The 24,386-nt window shown below is 32.2% G+C and overlaps 1 protein-coding gene across 1 annotated transcript; it reads right to left on the bottom strand.

Annotated features, from left to right (window-relative positions):
• Positions 1-1,421: 1,421 nt before the first annotated feature.
• On the bottom strand, positions 1,422-24,376 carry LOC106052638 (mannosyl-oligosaccharide 1,2-alpha-mannosidase IA-like). Its single transcript, XM_013208059.2, has 11 exons — positions 23,691-24,376; positions 18,989-19,204; positions 17,478-17,558; positions 16,451-16,545; positions 16,065-16,188; positions 15,388-15,481; positions 10,895-11,010; positions 9,745-9,853; positions 8,839-8,943; positions 8,418-8,590; positions 1,422-7,611 (listed from the first exon to the last, which is right to left on the bottom strand). Exons 1-11 carry the CDS (start codon positions 24,297-24,299, stop codon positions 7,381-7,383), a joined length of 1,953 nt encoding a protein of 650 aa, XP_013063513.2. The 5' UTR covers positions 24,300-24,376; the 3' UTR covers positions 1,422-7,380.
• Between the last annotated feature and the right edge of the window lie 10 nt (positions 24,377-24,386).

Below are 24,386 nucleotides of genomic sequence, written 5' to 3'. Positions count from 1 at the left end.
AATGCTGAGAGACCTAACAAATAGAACATGTATGTGTACAAAGTAAACTTGTCAGCAGTTGATAGGAAACTTTCTTCTATTAGTGACTGACAACAATGAAGTAAAAAAAAAATATTTTCTCTACTCATCATTTCTATTCTTTTTAAACCAAATATTTGTCAGTGGCTACGTATATCAGTGAAAAGAAAAGTGAACACCACCAGGACAAGAAAAAAATGAACCTCCAAATGCAGAGAAAAAGAAGCAAAAACTTTTAGATTACTACACTCTGTAGACCTACCATAACACAATGTAAAGCTTTGTCTTCAATCTAGATCTAATTACTAAAAGACATATCTCTATTACATTTAGAATTGTAAATCACAGAATCGTTAGATTGAATGTGAGGAATTATTCACACAAAATGTGTGTATGACAATGTGCATTATGCGGGCCACGGCCGTCCAAGGATGCATTTTTTTCCAATAACAGATAGGTCTTTCTCACTACGCTATGATTCTATAACTTGTCTGGACAAGTTGAGTAAGACAGGGAGAGAAAGGAAGTATATTTGTGTATGATCACTTTTTAAAAGCATTTTGAATTTTTAAAAGTTGTATGGCTTGACTTCAAACTGGAGGGCTTAAGTCTCCTCACTGTGCCATCAAAGTGCTTAGGAACAAAGGTTCTATAGTTATCCACACAAAGTATAAAGGGGACTAATTCAACTTATGCCACCACATCTGTCAAATACAATTTCTTTCCCTTGTTTAATACAAAAAAAAATATAAACAATAGTTAATTAACTAATTGGTTCATTTTTTAAATTGAGTATTGTTTTGTCAGGTACAAGAAATAATTGTGCAAAATTTCAACTTGATTCGAGATTGCATGAGGGAGAAAATAACATGTACAAACTTTTGACCAGACAGAGTGAGTTGATATAAGCTTTATGCACTTCTGGAATTCAACGACCCAAGAAGTGTGTGGATTGTTTATATGTGTGTAAGGGAGGGGTTGCCATTCCATTGGAAGATGCAAAAAGTGTGTGGTTGGGTGAGGAGCTATTCATTGGAGAAACACACAAATAAATTGTGTCTAATGTGTGGGGGCATTAAGAAGGCAGAGGAAATTTTTTATTTTAAGGACAACAGTCGATGGTCCAATGGGGGTGGGGGTCGTTTGACTGAAGATTGAAAGAGACAAAAAATGAAATAAAGAATTTGAGGGTCAGAAAATTGTATTGGGGTGGGGAAGCATTGTAATGAAGGCTATTTTAGTGAAAGACTAAAAAGTATTCTGGGTCAATTCTTCTAACATAACTATTTCAACCTTAGTGTAACATGCTGCTAGTTAAATTAAATCTAAATTAAAATGCATTGTTTGTTATTGGCTGACTTTGATGAAGCCTAAAAGATAAAGCAATAAAGAAACACAAGACAGTCAAACAACTTGATTTCTTTTCATGAAGTCATTTTATCAATAACAAACTGTCATAACAAATTGGTGCTTAGAATTTCTTCTAGTAAAGAGAAAAAAAACACGGAAATGAACAGACATAAACATTGAAAGATGATAAGTAGAATGGCATTCCATTCAAACACACATACCCACACCAACAGTTCAATAAACCCACATTCACAATGTTGTTGATGCATTCAACATACTTACAAGTAGATCAAAAATGAATTGTAATTGTAGCTGTCTTCAAAATAACTGAACAGTTGGACAAATAGTGAATCAGCCTTAAGGAAACTATAAACACATGTGTACATACATTTGGAATAGTGTTTGTGAAATTAAAAGGATCACCATGACTATAGGACTTCATTTTTTAAGCTATTGGATTAAAAATATGCATTAATAATCAAGTTAAAATCATCAAGATAATTTGTTATAAATTTAATATTACATAAAAAAAATTACATTTGCTTCTGAGCAAGTTACAAAAAAAATATATATATAATTTTAGGGGACATAAGCAAGCATATCATATTTATTTCTAACAAAATTTTTTTTAGCTGAAATTTAAAACAAAAATCTTAGATTAACAAGACCATTGATTTAAGTATATAAATAATGAAGAAAAATATTTACAAAAATAGTAAAAATATTGAAATATTCTTGAAAAGTATTACTAAAGAACAAAGCTATTTTGATTGGTTTTAGAGTTAAATATAACAGATTTTAAGAAATTGGATATTGTACCAACATCATAAGAAATATGTTTTTATCTGGCTAAAAATGCAAAATCACAGCTTGTAGCTCTTCGACTACTTAAATGTAAAAATGAATAATTTTTTTTTTTTTACTTTTAAAGCTGAATGATAATCAAAATTAAATGTCAGGAAATATTATCAAAGGACAATGTTTTCATCTAAATTATGTTAGTATCTAGTTGTTGCATCCTATTGAATATGAAACATATTATAATGTTCAAACAACTTAAGGTTTATAGATTCGCTGCAGCAAAGATAAATCCAAATTTAATATTAGGTTCACAGTACTCATTCACTTTCAGATACAAAGGTTTTTTTTTAAACCTGTAACCTAGGTTTTATACAAACATTACTAACTAGACCAACACCTAAAAAAAAGATGCACTTTGTGCTTGACAAAAGAATCGCTAAACAAAGTTGTTTGTAGAAAGCAAGAGGTGCTTCTTTAAGTTGGGTACAGCTAACTAACAGCTTGGTTTAAGTTTCAAGATGTGTGTTTTTGTCTTCTCAGTTCACATCATCACAGAATAACAAGAATGACCCAAGGCTCAAGTAGATTTAAATAAAACCCAAATACCAACCAATTCATAAATTGAGCTCATGTCCATCAGGTTACAGGTATTCCTTCTTAAAAGGTTATTATGTCCTAGACTTAAGCCTCAATGAAGCCTAAAGTAGTCAAGTCACAAGTTTAGAACCTCAAACAGTCAAATTACACATTTAAAACCTCAGTCAAGTGACAAATTTAAAGCCTCAAACAGTCTAGTCACAACTTTAAAGCCTCAAACAGTCACATTATAAGTTTAAAGCTTCAAATAGTCAAAGCAAAATTTTCAAGACACAAGTTTCACAAAAGTTCTAGAACCATCTTATTTTGACCTAAACAGGCCTACTACACAATTGTTTTGCTTAACTTGATTACGATAAATAGACCTAATAAAGATATACTTACACTACTTGTGCCTCAATTGTCGTTCACATTTCAGTATAGGCCCTTGCCCCCACGTTACTTGATTTGACTTAATTTGACTTGTCTTTTTAATAGCTTTAGATGTCAGAAGGATGTGTTTCTGCAGTTAAAAATGTCAGGGCTCTTGTTTTTATTGCCTAAGGTTGAGAACAGGGTTGCTACTTATTTTTCCAGCAAACCCTGAAATGTAACTTTTTCCTTTTTAATAATTTTTAAAAACCCTGAAACCGATCGGAACAGCAAATTAAGATTAACGGGGAGAATGTGAAAGAAATTTAGACCAAATCTAAATCTACTAGACTCTAAAAAGCAGTATTTTTTTAAATGAGGTGGGCAAACTCAGTTTACTGGGCGTTGGTTTGGAAAACAATCCCTCCCCCCTTCCTTTTCACTCAAAAGTTCTGATTCCGCTAGTATACAGAACTCCCAAGAAAAACACTGTGAGAAGAATAAGATCAACAGCATAGGCAGCCTACTATAAATGAACATAATTCTCTTTTTTTGTCCATTTTATTAAAAACTAAACATGATATTCCACACACCAAAAAAAGATACATTTTCTGTAACACTGCTGTCACTTCTACTTCAATTCACTGTTTTAATTGCTAGCTGTGTCATTCTTGTGGTAAAAGTGAAAACTAGCTGTAGATCTTTTCAGTTGCAGTAAAAAAAAAAAAAAAAATAGTCCGGGTATATACAAGTCCATACAACGTAACATTCAAAATAGTTTTCCATCTTCACGCCAATCTTTCACTAAACAAAAATCAGATGATGTACCAAAACATAAAATATTCCAAACAAAGAAATGGAAGAAGGTGAACAGATGCAGTACCACTGCAGATAAATTAAAATATACATGCTTTGAATAAATAAAATGTAAAAAAACAACCAAATTAATTTTCAAATCATTTTATGGTCACAAACATTTTCAGATAGTAAAGCCATTCAAAATGTACTGACATTTATTCCTATCCAATATTTTAAAGTAATTTTTGCTTACAACATCCGCCAATGTAGTTGTTTTTCTAGGTTTACTGCTCAGTGCAAATACTTGTAGAATGAAGAAATTGATTAATACAAAAAGATATATCATGTTGACAGACAGCAATTCAGTGAAAATGATACAAGGAGAACTAAAAATGTTATGTAAGAATAATCTTGACAATATAAGTTGTAACTTGACTAAAATTAACAACAAATCATTAAAATAAGAATTTAAAAAAAAATATATATTTTTTTAGGTTTTCAGGTTATTTCACAAAAATTTATAATTGTGAAAAAAAATAAGATTGCTTTTTATTTTCGCTTTAAAAAATAATTTAAGATCAAAAACTAACTTTAGATTCAGGTAATGCAGATATTGGTCAACAATATATTGATCTCTGGATCTCTCAAAGATGACTATTATGATGTGAACACTTGCAACAATTCTATATTTTCAACTTTTTCACAAACTGCCCAAGTTTTGTCCACTACGCATTGTTTTGATTTATTTCTGATTTTCTATTTCTGCAACAAAAATAGCCATCTCTTTCAAAAAGTCAAGAATTGTTTGTGTATATCTTATGAAAGCCCAGATTTGCATGAAACTTTGTTTCTGTATTGAAAACAAAATGTGTGTAATCCTTGTTGTTGTTGTATAACACATCAGGACACAAGTTGATCAGAACCTGGAGCAAACCAACAAACTCATGTAAGCAAACACATGTATGATTATTTGTACATTAAGAGAGCATTTGATATTGTGCAGTGACACCCTGCTCTTCAGAGATTTAGTTACAACACAAACATTTAGGATAAAATACAAATGATTCTATTAATACGTCTCAATTTGAGACAGAATTCACAATAGCAAAGCATAAAATGCAATTATTTTTCTTTCTATTCTTGACATAAAAAGGCAAAAATAAAATCTCTGGCTTTCTGTTCCATAGTATTCATGATCAACATCAAGACTAGGACATAAACAGAAGGAAACTACTCTCAAGTTCTGTAGTAAGTGATGCTGGCCACACACAAAAGTTAATCTCTACCAGGACAATTGTTTTCCTTTCTTCAGAATAAGACCAATAGAAGAGATGGTTGATGTAGAATGGAGTTTTGAAACTCCAGAAGAAATTATTTTCAAAACTGCTTCTGATTTACAAAAATTTGTGTTAATATATGTTAATTTTTCAAAATAATCTAATGTTTATATTATCTAGCTTTATTAACGTCTTACAATATTTTTGAGTACCAGTCAAACCATTTGGTAGACACTGTCAAAATGGCATAAATCTTACTTCTGTAGATATCTCTAGTATTTGATATATTAAAAAAAAACAAAAAACATTAAAGTAACAAGAGTGAAAGGGAATCACAGAATTCAAAACTTGTGTCTCATGACAAGCAGGCAAGTTCAAAACACTAGTCCGATGACATGCAGACCAAGTTCAAAATATAAGTCAGATGATATGTAGACCAACTTTAAAACTTGAGTCAGATAACGCACACTTCAGTAACAGTGAAATATTTGCAATAATAATGAAATGATTATATAACAAACACAAAAATGCCATGAAAATGAGATAAAAATACTTAAGGAGTAAGCTATAACTGTAACAATTTTACAAGTAGTTAACTCTTGTTAAAGTACAAACAAAAAAGGATTTAAAAAAGATTGAAGTAAAATGTATAAACATGAGAGCCTTTCATTGTGCCTGCATGTGAGGGATGTATAGAAAGTGGACATTCAGAAGAACACTGTTTGATGACAGTGTTGACTGATTCCACAGCTGGAGATACACAATGACTAATGAAGCATAAAATATTCAAACCAAATAATGTTTTTAAAGCTGCACATGTCAAGTTAAAACTGGTTAAATATTGTATGACTTAAAAAAAATTGTCACTCAAACAGATAATTTTGAGAAAATGGTTTTTTAAAAAAAAAAAAGAACAATCTGTTTTCATGAGGGAAAAAGAATATGGTCACTAATTATCTGCTCTAGTTCAAAAAAAAAAATAATTGCAGGCTTAAACAGATGCCAACTCAAACCTTCTTCACCAGGTGCATGGGTTTGTTAGACGTTCTATTAAATATAAGAACAAATAATATTGCCATGTCCATTGAAACAAGAAACTGAACAGGCTGCTTTGAATAAAAAAAGTGAATGCTGAAGCAATTGAAGTCCAATGCAAAGCTACTTCTCTCAAAAATATGGATAGGTAATTATAATCAAGTTTATGAAATACTTTGTGTAGCACTTGTGTATGAGTTTCTTTTACACTTATTTGACAGAAAGATTATTTGTATTTTGAGTTATAAGAATTGCAATGCATGAGAGGTAGTCATTACTTCAAACAAAACACAAGTAACACAAAACATAAAAAAATATCAAATATGATCAGTGAAATATAGGCCAGGTGGCTGTTTTTTTTTAATCTAATTATACTGGGTAATATTTAAAACTAAAACAGAATGACTGAATGATTGATTATGCATTAAAAGATACATTTACATTTGAAATGTGCTTTAAAAAGAGCAAAACAACAACACATATTTTCATTGTATATAAGTTAACTGGGTTTCTTAGAGGGTTTAAACTGTGAATACAAATGACTAAAGAAATACATGCAATCAAGTCAAGATACTAATTAATAATCATATACTATTCAATGCATTGTATTAGTTCTCAGCTTGCTTCCTTAAGATTTCTTAAGAATCATAATTAATTCTGTTAGAAAGCCAAGGATTTTCTTCACTAAGAACTGAATCATAACTCAAATGTTCAGCCATAAAAAGGATTCTGTAAGAAATACTTGACCATGAACTAGTTTCTCCAAATCGTTTAAGTAAAAAGATGGAAACTACCATCTTACTTATACCCAATGATTAGGTAACACTGCTATAAAGCAGCTGTTTAGCATATATTCTTAAACCGGTGGTACTGAAATATTACAATTTGTGAAAAAGTCATCTTGTAAGATAGCAATGGAAAATAATGCTTGAGAGAGAGTTGGAGATTACAAACAGTCCATTGACAATAAAGAAACAGTAGATGCTTTAAGGGAATATCTATAAAAAGTGATCACATGTATTGAGTGTCTTTATACATTTTAGCAGAGAATGTCCGAAGTATTTGTGGCTCCAGTGACAAAAGTATTTTTTAAAAACAAATAAAACTATAATGTATTTTGTTACTTAGACAAAAACACATTACAACTGTACAACTATTGAGCAGAAGCAGGGTTGACTCCTTTAACAGGAAGTGGGTGTGCCTCTGTATTAAACACCCACTTGTCCAGTGGTAGCAGGGAGTCTTCAGAGAAAATGAGGTAAAGATATTTCAATGTCTCTGCCAAAAAAAAGCTTTGCTGTACATCATCCAGCTGGGGAGGTACCTGGTAGACATCTTTAATACCAGTGAATCCTCCTTCAGCTCGACAAAATTTTTCCAAGGCCTGTGAGACAAGAAATATATTAATACAATTGAAGACAATAGAATATGATAAGAGGTTAAAAGGTTTCACCCACCATCTTTAATAACCAGCTTAAAACAGCAATAACCACACCTGCCGTTTGTTCTTTGATGAAAATGTATTAACTAAGTTTTAAAAGTTTTTTAAGTTTTTAAAACTTGTATTCTTTTAATGATACGATGGAGGCAGTGAATATTAGTGCAGGATTCAATAAGAGCTGAGCTGGGTTTCTCTAGCTTATTTGTACAAATGAAACCTCTCACAAATAACCCAAATAAATGTGTAGAGCAATGCTTCACTTTTAAACAGATTCTAAGTAAAGAAATCAAACATAAACTAAAAGCTACCACTTAGCTATGTATCTACCCTAGTCTCTAATGAATTGAACACTGACTGACCCAAGCCAGTCTTTATACTTTGTTTTATGTTTCCAAATACAGAATCACCAAATACAGTTGAAAAATTGTTTACTCCCTTCAGTCTCTATGCTTGTTGTCTTTTATATGTCTCCAGAATGTGCACTAACTGATTATATGTCTCCAGAATGTGCACTAACTGATTATGTCTCCAGAATGTGCACTAACTGATTATATGTCTCCAGAATGTGCACTAACTGATTATATGTCTCCAGAATGTGCACTAACTGATTATATGTCTCCAGAATGTGCACTAACTGATTATATGTCTCCAGAATGTGCACTAACTGACCTATACCATCTCCAAGGCCCAGTTTCTATGTCACAACAAGTCAAACTTTCCCCAAAAAGTTCAATAGTATACTAACTGACCTGTACCATCTCCCAGGCCCAGTCTCTATACTTGTTGTCTTTTGTGAGTCTCCACATATAAAACCAGCCTTCTACAACTTCTGGACGTAAAATGTAATATTTTTCATTCTGGCGTATGGCTTTGGCTTCAGTTTCTCCTTCAAATCTAAAGGACTCTGGACCTAGACCAGTAGCTGCAAAAGACATAAAGGGCAATATGTAACACATTTCCATAATCAAATTCTATGGGTTTATGGGTTATCCAGATGTGTCTAAATTGAACAGTTTCTAAACTAATAGCTTTTATGATTGCAAGTATCCAACATTAACTATAAAATCCATAATCTAGACTAACAGAAGAAATAAAGTTAGACATAATACAAGAAGACTGACTTTCCTAAGAAATGTGAATGACACTTTTAATGTAAGGAGTTTCACTCACCTGTCCTTATGTATGACTCATGACATGTATTGGCCAGATCTGCTCCAATAGACACATATTTCTCTTTGTTATCTGAGCCTTCAGCTCCAAGTGCAACCATGCCAGCTAGAATGTAAAACATTAACATTGAATAGCAGGTACTAGAGCAGGGGTCTGCACTATGCATAATGATGACTCAACCTGGTAATGGTTTGATACACTGTAAGCCTTCAGACAGAACTATGGACATCCCAGTCCATGACAGTCCACTGAGAGAAATTCTCATTGGTTAAAATTTGTATGGGGCCCATTTCACTCTGATACCACCGAAATGGAGTTTTTGGAAGGTGCAATTAACATTATGTAGTGTTTGATCAGTATTACTAACTCTTAAGTGTGTAAACATTTGTTTCTTTACAGTCAAAGTAAACTTGTAACATTTTTTAAAATAAGTATTTATAAATAAATTAAAATACAAACAAAGCAATGGAAAAACAATCTGAATAAAAAATGTTTCCAAATTAAGACTAGTTCAATGGTCACTTCACATGGCTGTGAACATGATATAAAAAGGATTAATAAATAAAGATATGAACTGGCCTTTAGGGGTTACAAGGCAGAGGAAATCTTAATGTTCACTCAACAATCTGAAGGGGAGAAAATAAAGCTAGTTTTTTTTCTTGGAACCAGTGGTGATTGATACAGTGAACTTTTCATCTTTAACACAGCTTCCTATTATTTTAATGGAAATAACTTCAACCATGATATTTATAAACATAAATATTATTTCTTTAACCAAATTTGAACTTTAAATCTGATAAAGTAAATAACATTCTGAGAAGCAAAGATTATGGCTCATAAAATGTACACATGGTTTTACTCTGTACAAACATAACACTCATCTCAACCTGAGTAAAAGCCTCCTACCTGTGAAACAAGCCAAATGATCCATCTTGTGTTCCAAGCGACCAGATTTGTATTCAGCAAAGTAGGTGAGTCCAGACTTAGACTTTACTAGCAGCTTTTCATATACAGTCTGACCAACAAAACAAGAAGTTGCATTGTGATACCAATTAGTTGCATTGCGTTACCAATAATTTACATTGCGTTACCAATAAGTTGCATTGCATTACCAATAAGTTGCATTGCATTACCAATAAGTTGCATTGTGTTACCAATAAGTTGCATTGCGTTACCAATAAGTTGCATTGCATTACCAATAAGTTGCATTGCGTTACCAATAAATTGCATTGCATTACCAATAAGTTGCATTGTGTTACCAATAAGTTGCATTGCGTTACCAATAAGTTGCATTGCATTACCAATAAGTTGTATTGCGTTACCAATAAGTTGCATTGCGTTACCAATAAGTTGCATTGCGTTACCAATAAGTAGCATTGCATTACCAATAAGTTGTATTGCGTTACCAATAAGTAGCATTGCATTACCAATAAGTTGTATTGTTTTACCACTTAGTTGCATTGTTTTACCACTTAGTTGCATTGTGTAACCGTAAGACTTTTTTCACAAACTTATATGTAAACAAATTGTGCAAGTCCCATCAGAAATGAGATAGAACAATGTTCTAACATTACCAAGGGTCTACTCTTTGATCATTTAGGACATTTCATTGTATGGATTTCATTGTTAATACTTTTTTTTCTTTAAGTACCAAGGCAATTATGAAACTAGGCAGACACATAGTCCAATCAGAAGAAAGCATCAGTAAATGGAGTAACTACACTCTGGGAGAAATAAAAGAAGTGAATTAACAGAACATGTTTCTAACTCAAAAGTTACGGTTTGCAGGCTTTTTCAAATCATAGAGCAAAGGTTTAGAACTCACTCCCCATTGAATTCAGACAAGCAACATGCTTTATTACATTCAGGAAGAACATTAAAGCCTATCTTTTCAAAAAATTTTTAGATTAGTTTGTCATTTTAACTCTTGTGTTAATGTTTATCATGTTATGATGTTGCCTTGAGGAATATTATGTTTGTTAAATTATAATTATTATTAACCCTTGTCTAATGTTTTCTACTTGTGAAGAGCAGTGAGTTGAGAAATACCAAGTACCTTCATGGCATCGTCATACATTTGCCTGGCTTGAGCATCTTCCTTGTTAGAGATCAACCATTCTTTGAGCAAATACTCATAGAAACTGTCACCCAGTGCTCCCATGCTCACATGAACTGAAATTGAAGTCAAGATTTATTAATACAGAATTGCATTTCAAAAAGTCATCAGAACTAATACTCTACTCTATTAAATGCAATGTTCCTTGGAACACAAGGGTAATCAGTTAATGTGATATCTAAAATTATATAAACAGGCATAACATTAATCAGTGTCAATGTTTGACCATGCTCACAGTTTCAGTACAGTTTCAACAGCTCTGCCTGGTTTGGCAATCTCAACATCAAAAATAAAAATAAACTGATTAAATTTTAAATGCTGTAAGTAAGATCACTGGCAAGAAACAAGCCACACTTGGACAGCTGTTTGAGAACAAAATTGCTGAGAAAGATTTTAAGCAGGATGTTTTAAAAATTTGACCATCATAAAGGAGAAATAAGACACAATAACTCTTTTGTTCCCTTGGCAATTCAATCATTGGACAAAATGTAACCTATTGTTGTAAACTTCACATGTTATGTTTAAGACAAACTGTAGTATTTTTTTGGGTGCTATCTTATAAATAGTTTGATCTAATAATGTCTTGTTATGTGCAATACACAATTGTAAAACAAATTTCTTAATAATAAATAATAAAGACTATTAACATTGAAACTTATTAATTAATAACATTGAATATATTTCCATACATCAAAATAATGTGTATATAATGGATATGAATATTTATACCAGTATATAATGGATATGGATATTTATACCAGTTTTCTTACAAAAATAAAAGTATTTCTAAATCAAGAATATTCAATTGTTTGGCTATGAAACAGAGATCTTCATATTTTTTAAATAGATTTGTTTGATTTGTTTTATTTAACTTTTCTCCTTGTTTTGATGCCATAGTTGTAGTATTTTGAAGTTGAATAACTTTTTTCCAACTCACCTCCTCCAGTCATAAAACCACTATAAATGGGTTGATAGGTGGGAATAAACGGAAGACCACCCTGTTGTATTCTGACAGTTAAACCTTAGTACAACATTAACTTTCTAGCAAAAAGTGAGACTCAGATCCTATAATTTAAAACTGTTGTGTCCTGAGTTTGTTATCAATTTAGAAGTAATAATCACATAATATATTTGCTGACAACTGGTGAAAACAGTCTGCATGGACATCAAATGATGAAAACAAAGGAAGTAGCTAAAGCTGTATTGAGATATTGATTTTCTATCATTTAATCTAGAGAATCATTTCTCAATCTGAGGTAGACTCTAAGGCCTGGATGAGAAATACTTTAAATAAACACTTGGAGCTGGGGTATGCTTAAAAAGGATATAATTAATTCAAGGGTATGTAAAAAAAATCATTGTTTATACAAGAGAAAATGAAAAGGAAATCAAGACAAAAGAAAAGAATTTTTAAAAAAAGGGCAGAGAACAAAATTAAGATAGATTTCACAATTACAATAAAATTATACTAGAAATTCTTGACCATAGCCCCACTTGTTTAAATGGACATGCCAATAATTTTTAATATATATTTTTTTTTACGAGAGATTTAACTGTCCCAATGTAAGGATATTGTGAAATGTAATAGAATCATGACCTATAATAAGACTACAGTGAAAAGCTCAAAATATTGTTAGATTAAATACAACTTCATAGTTCAGCTCGACTAAATATATTTTTATGAGCCCATCACCCCCAACCCATTCTTTTCCTCAAATCTTAGTGTGCAGCCTATTACTTTCATTATAACATTTCAGACAAGCAAGAGACAAAGCAGCATTAATAACAGAAGTGCAGAAGCTGGAAGCAGTATGAGACTGCAATGCCATTGGCTGGTAGGACTGAATAGGAAAGGTCCAGTAGAATGATAAGGGAGATACAGTTTGTTGCATGTAGAGTCTAGACTCTCTCATTAACCTATTTCATTTCTAATAAAGTAATACTAAGAGATAATCACCTCATTGTGGAGAGAAACATTGAGCCAAAAGTTAGAATATATTAGACCAGCACTAGAGATGGGCCTCTGAGTAACTTTAAATTAAAAAAAAATAATCATTGCCCAACTTTTAGAGGACTTTTCTCAAGTAAGGCAGCACTGACTTTATGGGAGTTGTAAAACAGACAAGTAATAAGCTTAACTATTGTCTAGAGAGAGCAAAAACAAAACACAAATATTTTCTTTATTTATGTTGGGTCTAAAAATGAGAACAAAAAAAGAAAAGACACATACGAGATTCATAAAGCTGTATGTAAGGCTTAACCTCAAAAGTGCTTTAGTTTTAATCAATTAATGAAACAAATTAAATGGATATTTTGATTGGACAAATTATTGAGTTCAATATGTCTCCTTTTTTTGTTTTGTTTTACTATTGCTATCAATTTAGTGAAGGCTTTCTTTAATACAAAGTGCTTGTGAATAAAAATTATAAATGAAAAAAAAAAAAGCCCTCTGCCACCATGTAAAAGAACATTAGAAAAGGTCAAGAGATAGCAATGAGTACCCCAGGAGAGTAGAATGCTTTGAAAAAAATTGAAGAAAGAAATGAAAATCACTATCTACAGCAACAGCAAGTAAAACATTTCTCACCATCTGAAATTCAAGATATTAACAATATTGATAATCATTTCAATTGGAAGGGAAAAGAAATCTATTTTCCCAATGCCATTAAGTGCTGCACAGTTAGCAGTTCAATAGCCTGCTGTAAAAACTGCACTGAACTCTAGGTCATCCACTATATTATTGCGCTATGTGACAGATCAATTTCTAATTACAATGCAACCTGAGATAAAGTATTTAACATTTATGAATGCATCATAAATCTCAAACCCAAATTTTTATTTTAAAATAATTTTAAAATAGGATTAGTACTTTTTAGTCCCAGTGTGTTTGTGAACAGTTCAAGAATTGGATAGGACTACAGTGTGTTTGTGAACAGTTCAAGAATTGGAAAGGACTAGTTGATACACCTACAAACAAAAAAGTTTTTTTTTTCAAGATTGCATATAAAACAAGGAAAAGCTGATTTCAGGTTTGGCAGAGGGAGATATTTTTAAAACTCTATTTTAGTGTATTGCTCTCTTTCTTTATGACCTGAAAAAAATCCCAAAGGAACAATTCACCATTTAATGAGGTTGTGAATGAGCGCTGTATGAGGTAGCCTCTGACAAAATGAATTGCATGTTCATGTTCCAAGGGTAGCAATAACGTGGGCCAATATGAGAAAGACGCAATCAGGAACATTCTCGTAAAACCTGGTGATGCAACTTTATGGAGGACCTCAGGTGAGTGAAGTACAGCTGGGAAGAGCCTGCAGATTGCAAACTGAATTCTATGGAGACAGCTTGTTTCCCAATGTGCCAAACAGCATGGGAGGATTTAAGTCAGTAATATTTACATTCAAAAATTATATATCACCTGAAACTTTTTAAAGGTAAACCTTTATAAGATTACAAACATTTATTTAGTCAAAGACCTGCTTTTTTACATTAAAATAAATATACTAGCAGACACTTAAAAAAAAAAAAGGTCCACATTAACATACTGTCACAAATGGCTGAAGAAAATATTAAATCAATAATATCAGACAAGTTGATCAACGTAAAATGTATGTACCAGTACCAGTTAAGTAATCCTGACAAAACAAATTTATTATGTGTCCTAATATCTCCACATTTTAAAAAATAGTTGTGTTAAGTTGCATAATTCTGTAGCTTCAATATTTCTATTGCAGCGTAATATATTAACAGAAAACGTCAGGCCCAACACGTTGAAGAAAACAAATGGTATGAAAAATATTTCACCAAGCTACTAACATGGATACTAAAGTTTTAAAAGAGATTACAGAAAGATATAACTTTCAAGTGGGGAAACAAGGAAGTTGCATGAATGAATGACGGATAGAGTTCAAACTAAGAATTATTTATAAAAACTTGCTGAGAAGGATCAGGTTTTATGTAGCAGGATGGAGTAAGTTTGGTCACACTAACAGATTAAGAATATTCTTTTATTATTGATATAAAAAAAAGGCATTTTCTGGAAGTTACACAAAATACAAAAATAATCAGGCCAAACATCTCTGATTGGTTGAACTAAAAGATTATGCTAAGTAAGAGGTCATTGGGAAAACAAAGGGAGATAGCATAGGTCAAGTAGTATCGTTGAATGGGAAGACAAAGTAAACATCTCTACATACTGAAAACCCAATTTCTACACATTTTCTTTTAAGTTGCTTGAGTCGAATTTGAGGTCTCAAGCCTCCAAGATAGATGGCCAACATGCTAGTTACCAGACAGACAGAGTTGATTTAAGCTTTGTAAAAAAATAGCATACATTAGCATATTTTATGCTAGCTAGCATCTTTTAAAGTGCAGGTTAACACAAAGCAAACACAAAATTATTGACATTGGAAGATGTGTTCATATCATTAACTCACCTTGGCACCATTTCCCAGTAGCAGGATGAATGTAATTGGGATAAAAACCTTCAGGCTTTTCAATAGTCTTCATAAAGTCTCTTATTTTCAGAACCTATAGTGTAAGAAATGAAATTTAAAAAAAAAATTAATACTTGAACTATTTGTCAATGATGTAAGAGAAACAACCTAAAAATATGGCATTTTTTAAATTTCTATTTATGTAGGTGCAGTTTTCAAAACATACCCATCAACTGTTCCAATCCTTTGATTTATTAAAGCTTGCAATTTTATTGAGAAAACGCAAATGTCGAATATTAAACAAAACATTTTTTGTACAGTGATGTTTGAACAAAGTAAACCATCTGAAATAACGAGCCAGCATTTACAATTAAATGTTAGCTTAATGTTTCTCAAGTAAAGTACTCATTTCAGACCTTGCAATCTGGTTTAAAATCTCTCTGTTTCTATGGCTGACAGTTAACACAGGTGCCTTTCCCCAACTATTGTCACCATTACGAGTTGGGTGAACTCTGAGGCGCCTTAAAATCCTAAAATTAAAAATCCCAGTCTTCACAGACTCGAACAAAGGACCCATCAGTTGGGAAGCCAAGTACTATACCAGTCTGACACCACGCCCCTCTTTCACAAGTTTAAAAAAAAAAAATTTTTTCTTTGGAAAGTATAATAACTCTTACCTTGTCTTTATAAGTGTTGTCATTTGTTACGGCTGATAAATAATCAAATTCTAGGTGCAGAGATCCCAATTCTGACAAAATGGAGCATCCCCCAGAAGCCCAGCCATAGTTACGTGATGAGCCACTAAAGAAGTAAGATTCAAATAGTTTTGTATGTGCTACAGATATCATTGCTATTATCAACTTAACTTTCTGGGTGTGACTGAATGTGCATGAAGTCAGGTAATATAATTCAGAACATTGGAGCTTTTGTTTTATTTATCAACAACCTCACATACATACAAAATGAAAATTTAAACAGATGGTGGCCAATTGTATAGAAGCGTAGGATTAAAAAAAGTAAGATAATAGGTAATGAATAAAGTTTGAAGGTTGCAGTTACTTACGTCTTCAAGTTCACTATAGCATAAGGTATGCCAGTTGGTGTGTTAAATGCTGGGAGGAGCTTATCTGTAATGATCTTGGCTTTTTGTTTAAACATCTGATCAAAAGAAAATATTATGGTATAGGTTTTGATTCTGGCTAGATTTTTCATCAAATATCTGGTACATTCAATAATATTAAATAAAGACAAGAAGTTTTGCTAAATTTGAATATTCTCTGGAAAATGAGTCTTTTCTAGTATTCTGACAAAATAATAATGGCAATTTTTTCAATTCCAAAGATTTAGGATGAGTGCAGTGTTTCAGTTGGCTACACTAACCAAGTTGCACGCTGCATATTTTTTCACATCTGATACAAAGCTGTTGTCTGCCAGGGGTCTATTTAAATTTTCATTAAATATAGATCTGGTACATTCAGTCCTATCAAAAAAGACAAGAAAGTTTTGCTTAGTTTGAATATTCTCTGAAAAATTAGTCTTTTCTTGCACTCTAACATAGGATGTTTTATGTTTTAAATGCTATTTATGTGCATGATCATATTATTCTTAGATTATATTGAAAATGTATAAGATTGTATTGAATACATAAAGCAATAATAACAGTGGGGAAAAAAAGCATTTCTTGCCTAGTTATTAAGCTCTTAATTCTCTTGTGTTATAAGTATACTCAAAACTTGATTGTTTATAAAATGATGGTTAAAATGTATTATTTTGACATTTTTTTGACACCTCTGACTTTATCAATGTCTCTATCTGACATACTGCAACCATAGACTCCTTTTGCTTTAGCAGATCATATTTTATATGTCATTGTAAGTAGTAGTTATTTGATATTTTAGCAGGTCATATTTTATATGTCATTGTAAGTAGTAGTTATTTGATATTTTAGCAGGTCATATTTTATATGTCATTGTAAGTAGTTTTTATTTGATATTTTAGCAGGTCATATTTTATATGTCATTGTAAGTAGTTCTTATTTGACATTTTGAAGATGTTAAACTAACATAACTTGCAAAGACTTTGTTACAGACCTGGTCACCAGTCAAGGCATATGCTGAAAGAAAGCCTCCAACAAATCTGATATTTGTTTCAAACACAGACAAATCAGCAGGCTGTAAAGAAACATGAAATTATCTTTCTAGGAATAAATAATAATAAAACATTTTCTTAGGTCCCAAGATAGAAAAAAAAAACATTTTAAAAGTATAACTGTCTAAATACATAAACCCAGATTCCTAGATTGAATATAAACCCAGATTCCTAGATAGAATATAAACCCAGATTCCTAGATAGAATATAAACCCAGATTCCTAGATAGAATATAAACCCAGATTCCTAGATAGAATATAAACCCAGATTCCTAGATAGAATATAAACCCAGATTCCTAGATAGAATATTTGTAATTTGTTTATCCCACAGTTATTATTAGGCCCGCTCTCAATAGAGAGAGTGGAAAGCCTGGACATTAGTTAAGGTCGGAACGATTTCCCCCCACACAGCAGTTCCCACCTCTCCCTGCAGCCATATGTCCATAAGAACGGCAAATATCCAATACAGTTTAGAATCATTAACATTGCAAGTTTTGCCAGGTTGCAGCACTATATGCCACAAGATGCCTATGTGTTGCCAGCTCCTGATTTTTCCTCAGGGTTGTCTCCAAAAGCATTTCCCATGTTTGGGTATAAGTCAGCGGAGATTTGGATTCAAAGTTTGCCTTCTCCTAGATGGAAAGCCAACCAGGGCTAACGAGTCCCCCCTGCCCGAAGCTAATTGGTTTAGGTACCAGTTTTTTGCTTTTGCCCGTTCTCCCTTTAGTAATAACATTTTCACCAGGCTCAATATCTGAACCATAGGGGAAGGCCACAGTTGGACTTAATGTCAGAGTCTATATGAGATGCAGACCATTGAAAGCATTTTATAGGTAATGGTGTGCTTGAAACCATTATCACTTTCAGAAATAACATCGTGAAATAGCAGACAAACATAAAAGTTTAATACTAAAAACAATAATAAAAATATTTTAAAAAATACTTTAAAAAAAAAAAAAAAAGCTTATATTAAGCATGATTGTATCAATACGTTTTGATCAGTCATGTAATTAAATTTATAATAGATCTAGACTATCAATAAAAAAAAAACATTTAAAAATTATTTGGAGAACCATATAGAATGGGTCATCTAAAGAAAAGCTGTCTGGATTAGAGTGGACCAGCTGCTAACAGGGAAAAGTGGAGAGCATTAGATGCAGATAACTGTCACAGCCCCCCCCCCCCCAGTGATATAAGTCAAGAAGGGATTGATAATGATGATTTGTGAAGTACACTAAAAAATGTAGATATTACAAATAAGTTAGACTAGAACTTTGTATAGAATCCAGCTCTACTGTTCAGCCAGGAATTGAGATGCCCTTTGAAATTAATAATACTTACTGAAAGGACAAATAATGAGGTTGAACTGTAAGGACTGGTCATTTTAACATTAATAACATAAAGCAAAAAAAAAAAAAAAGAAAACTTCATTTGAACAACATCAACAATTTACCATGTCAAAGTTTAAATTGAGTGCCACCCAGTCCCGTGCCTTCTTGAACTCTTCATCCAGCTCCATAATGTATAAAGTGTCAATGGCATCCACAATGGTAGCCCCAAGCTCTCCGGCTCCAAAAATGCTGCCAGAGTGAGCTTTTAAGCTGATTGGTCGATGCTCGTTGGCACCCCAGCCATATTTCTCATACCCGTGCCATGCATGAGACATCATCTAAAGAGGTTCAGAAATAGTTTAAACTACAATTAAATCCAAATATTATTATGTAAGAAAATATTTTTTTAAACACCTACTAGACTAACAAAAAAAAAAACCTTAGCTTTTTCAAATACATACAGTAGCACTGAAGTAAGAAGATCAAAGCAGAATGTTTACATGTAAAGGTTATTGTATCACATGGAGTTGATTAGCAAGAGTTTACATCAATAATTAAAAAAAAAAACTGTGACTTTTCTTTTTCAAGAAACCCCTTTAATAACTATTTAGCTCAATCAACAAGTTTTACCACCACATTCAGGTGCTTGAAGAGGAAAGAAAAAAGCAATTGAGACTGAAATAATTAGTATGAAACAACTGTTAAAAGTTAGAACTATATTTTTAATCAGTCTCTGTGCCCAGTTTTCAATCTACATAATTTTCCTCTCCATTAGATCTGGCTCATTCTTTGCCCATTCCTACTTTCCCTCTGAGTTCATGTGTTTATAATGCTTACTAACTGAACTGCTTATTTAAAAATGTAATCAGCTAAAGATAGGAAATTCTGTTTTTAAAACAAATGGAATAATTTACCCTTACCCAATTAATCAAACATTTCTTATACATCAACAGCAAGACAAAGTAAAATTTGATCTTTTAGTAGACACTTAAGTGCATTTCATTTTGAAAAAAACAGTTTTCAAACTAGCCATCACTAGATTTTCTTTTATTTAATTTTTTTTTTTAAGCATGTCATTATAATGTAAAGTTTTCTTTTATTATTTGTGATTTAAAGGAAGAAATTTATTTAATGAAGATATTTAGCTACAACTTCATTAACTTATTGTGTGTGAGTAAAAGAGACCATGCTAGAAAACTAAACCTACTTCCATAGTCAAAACTAAAAGTTGCAATATGATTAACCATTTTAATAGAAATAAAAATAAAAGTAACCATAAATATATATCAGATATATATATCAGTGAAGATATATATATCAGTGAAATACATTTTAAATTACAGATATTGCAAGCAATAGGGGTAGAGTCAAAATGTAGCACACTCCAGTCACTTAACCAGCTACTGATAAGCAATGACTGAATGGGAAGAAAAAAAAAAGTTTGAAACTATTGGCGTATGCTGGTTCATGACTAGAGATTATTTATTCATTGCTAAAGCACACATTAGTCCAATGGCCATTCAAAGGTTTAACAAGATCAAAGCTCTAAAGGATGGGCCATAGTAAAGGGAGATCTAAGCAGTGATAGATTAGTACTGTAAGATACTTTCCCTCGTATCTACTAAGAATTCGTACACCAGTTTAGTTCACAGATTTTTTGTTAACAGTTCTAACAATCTCTCCCAGATGAAAACTATATAGCAATGACACTGTGAAGTGTAAAGCTGACTAAGGGAAGCTTCAGCTTATCATATTGAATCAATAGCATAATCTTTTCCATTGAACATCATTCAAGGAGTTGATTCAGTCTTTCCAAAATCCATATATACATATTGCACCACCTGTTACCATATAGATCTATTAACATTGGATTTGTTTCCCCCTTTTTTCTTTACCAGGGTTGTAATGACCCTTAGCCAACAGTCCCCTGTTTACTTAACAGGCTTAATGTGATGCAGATATAATTAATTGTACACAACACCCAATATCATGATATCAATGTTTGGCAACTCAATCAAGGGCATCCCACTCTAGAGTTAATGCAAAAAAAATAATCACCCATTTCTAGCAACACTTCCTTGGTCACATTTTTTGTGGGTTATTAATTCAACCAATCAGTTCACATGAAATAATTTTTAAATTGAAAATTGGTTTGGTTACATTAAGAATACTCAAACTACAGACTAAAAGGATTTAATTTATTCCAAGAGCATGCTTTTCTTTCAATTACACTCATATGTAATGCTATAAGCCCTATAGAAACAAATGAAGGGATAAGGTTTATCATTTGAAAATTTAAAAATTTTAAATATTTCAAAAAATTGTACCATGTGGGCATGGTGGCTAAGCATTTGGCTTCTGAACCAAGGGGTCTCAGACTAAAATCTTGGTGAAGACTAGGATTTTTAGGATGTCCCTGAGTCTACCCCACTCTAACGGATACATGACATCAGTTGAGGAAAGTAAACACAGTTGGCCATTGTGCTGGCCACAAGACACCTTAGTTAGCCATCAGCCATAGAAAGATGTGGACTTTACATGGATCTGCCCTAAAGATTTGAAAGAGGTACTTTTCATTTCTACTTGTGTTTCCTCATTAGACCTCTAGACAGTGTCAACATGTCTTAATGTTATTACCTGTCTACCTAATAAAACTCAATGTGAAGGACCAAACAAATAGACAGGTAGATATTACAGTGTACTTTTAATATCCGGCCTACTATCCTGCAGTGATATCCAGCTGGATATGGCCAGATAGTGAACAAATGGCAGGATATTCTACCAAATACTCGACCATAGATGTAAAAAAGCTCCAGTGCAACCCTAATATACATTATATAATAGACAGAATGTAGACATTGGAAAGATCCCTGCTTTTTTTAACGCGCTTTGCTATTTTTTTGGTTCTGTTAATTACAGTCGTTTCAGTTTTAATTTTGATTTTTGGCCCATAGACACATTTTAGGCCTGGTCGTACCCTTTTCTCAAAATGTCAACACATTTTTTTTATTGTTTACACAATTTAAAAAACCTTGGCACTGATTGCTAGATGACAAACATTATCATGCACAGTCTTCCTTCACCTTAAAATACTTATGCTGTAACAGTAAGAGTGACAGTTGCAATCAGTTGAAATACAGCTAAGTGGTGTGTGTATTGATTGATTAAATAGCATACAAGTGTAACTCAGAAGAAGAAGAATGAAGAAAAGTAGTGACTAATTGCAGTGGCCTATATGTAGAGTTGGCATGTCAACCAAACTTTGTAAAATTATTTAAAGACTTAACTACTGAGAATGTGCTTGCATTATAACTGGACTATTGATGAGCTATTCTTACAATTATGTAAAATCTACAGATCAAGGCAATTGTGGTTTTAGTAGTAACTTAGTTGCTGTAAATGCTGAACAAGGATCACTATTATGTGTTAGAGTTCCCTATGCTTACGTAGAGTGCTAGCAGTAAAAAATCTAAGAGCTGAAGATGTGCCAGGTATAGACCCATTGAACACATCATTTGATGATAGTGCTGTTACATTAAGACACACTCAAAAGAAATAATAGTAACTTAATATAAATTTCTTGTTCCTTTTTTGACACATAGAATAAAAAATGTAAAAATCTATGACTAAAATCCATTCAGATGACTTCAAAATGTTAGAGAAGTCAAATTTTGTAAGATTAGAAAACATTCTCTTCTCCCAGATACCCCCTCTCCCCCCATGGGCCACAAATGAGATTGGACCATAGCGCTCTGAGCATGCTATAAGCATGAAAGTAGCGCTATATAAAAGCCATAATTTAAAGCATGCACCATCTCTCATGACTTAGCCTTAAATATATAAAATGTAAAAAAAAAAAACAACTAATAAGTTTTAACTTAATATTAACATAATACAATCTGACAGATTTCAAGTTAAAGTGAGAATGGACTATATTGCAACCAAAAGACTATTGTAGTGACTGCCTAGTAACATGGTGTATGCGCTAGGAACTGTCCTCTCAATGGTCTCAGTTAGAACCCCACCCACTTCCATCCCTTGCCGTCCTGGAGAAAATCAGACTAGGATGTAATTATCATTATTTATGAAGAGGAACCTGTAACTGAAAAATTGTAAAACAAAACAAGTACTGTGCCAGCAACAATAAAAACGTAAGTAGTTAGGATAGTAACAAAACAAAAAACATGTTTAAAATATCCTGAACATTTAAAATGGAAATATTGCCAAATAAAAAAGTTGTGCATGTATTTAAACATATGTCAACAAAATAAAATTTTTAATTTCTATATTTATCTGATTCTGACTATAAAATCATGAAAAATAGTTTTAAATTAAAGATTTAGATCATATCATAAAATGTAGAACATGTCAAAAGTCTCCAGAAAATTTGAATTAAATAAATTAATTAATAAGAAAGATCTGCATACTTTAGTAACTAATTGTCAAGATAAGGAACCAACTACTTTAAATGCAAAAAAAACAACAACATAACTTTGCTTCTAATGGACATAGAAACATATTTTTGTTATCTTTGTAATAAAAATATTTTAATAACAATCTCTATTTAATGATTGATCTCAATTACAAAACAATATTATCTAATCATCATGATTTCATTTTTTTTTTATTTGTTGAAGAACCTACAAGAGGCAGAATGATAAAAATTTCAAAATGTTACACAAATAAAGCCTACAATCATAAAAAGAATTGAAACAAATGTAATACAGTGTATTCAGTGTATTAGGTAGTATTAGGAGTATATATAGATCTATATAGTATAATATATACTGTAGGCCTATAGTAGTTAAGTAGTGTATAGCCTACCTCTTTAACTTTGTCTCTTTTAGCCTTAATCTGAGGATCAGTAGGTTCACCACCACGAGCACCTGGATGACCTTCGTGATCCTTTTTCACTTTCTTGGCTTCTTCATCTAGCTGAGCTTTTCTTTTCCTCTCTTCTTCTTTCTTTTGTTCTAAAAACAACTGCTTATCCGAGACCAGGCCTTTTTTAATGGCCTCAACATCTTCAGGTTTCAGAATCTTGCTTATTTCGGACATTACTTTTTCTTTTTGCCAGGTTTCTATTTTATTTTTAAGTAAATCATTGCTATTACTATTACTTAGCCGACCTGATTTATGTAAGTCATCATCAATATGCATTTCCAATGGGGATCCATCAGGAGCATTTCGCTGTCTAGGAATGAACAAATCGCCGCCTGCTTCATCAATTTTCTTACGGATGTCATATGAAACTTTATCCTGCATATTAGGTAAGAACATGAAAGCACATAAACACACAATGGTAAAGGTCATAAAAACTAACAAAATTATATATTTCTCCCGCAATCGTAATGTTTTTCTTCCTTGCGGTACAGGCACTCCATTGACATATCGCTGATAAAGTGGCAGCGTTGTGGATCCTTTGGCTGCCATGATTATGTCGCTATGTTTTGATAATGCAAAGCCAGCAGTGAATAAATATAGACAAAATAACAGGTCAGAAATTCATTAGGCTATTTT

The sequence above is a fragment of the Biomphalaria glabrata genome, chromosome 6, assembly GCF_947242115.1.
Source record: "Biomphalaria glabrata chromosome 6, xgBioGlab47.1, whole genome shotgun sequence".
Taxonomy (NCBI): Eukaryota; Metazoa; Mollusca; class Gastropoda; family Planorbidae; genus Biomphalaria; species Biomphalaria glabrata.
Note: the sequence above shows the minus strand (reverse complement) of the source record. Positions and strands in the feature narration are given on the sequence as shown.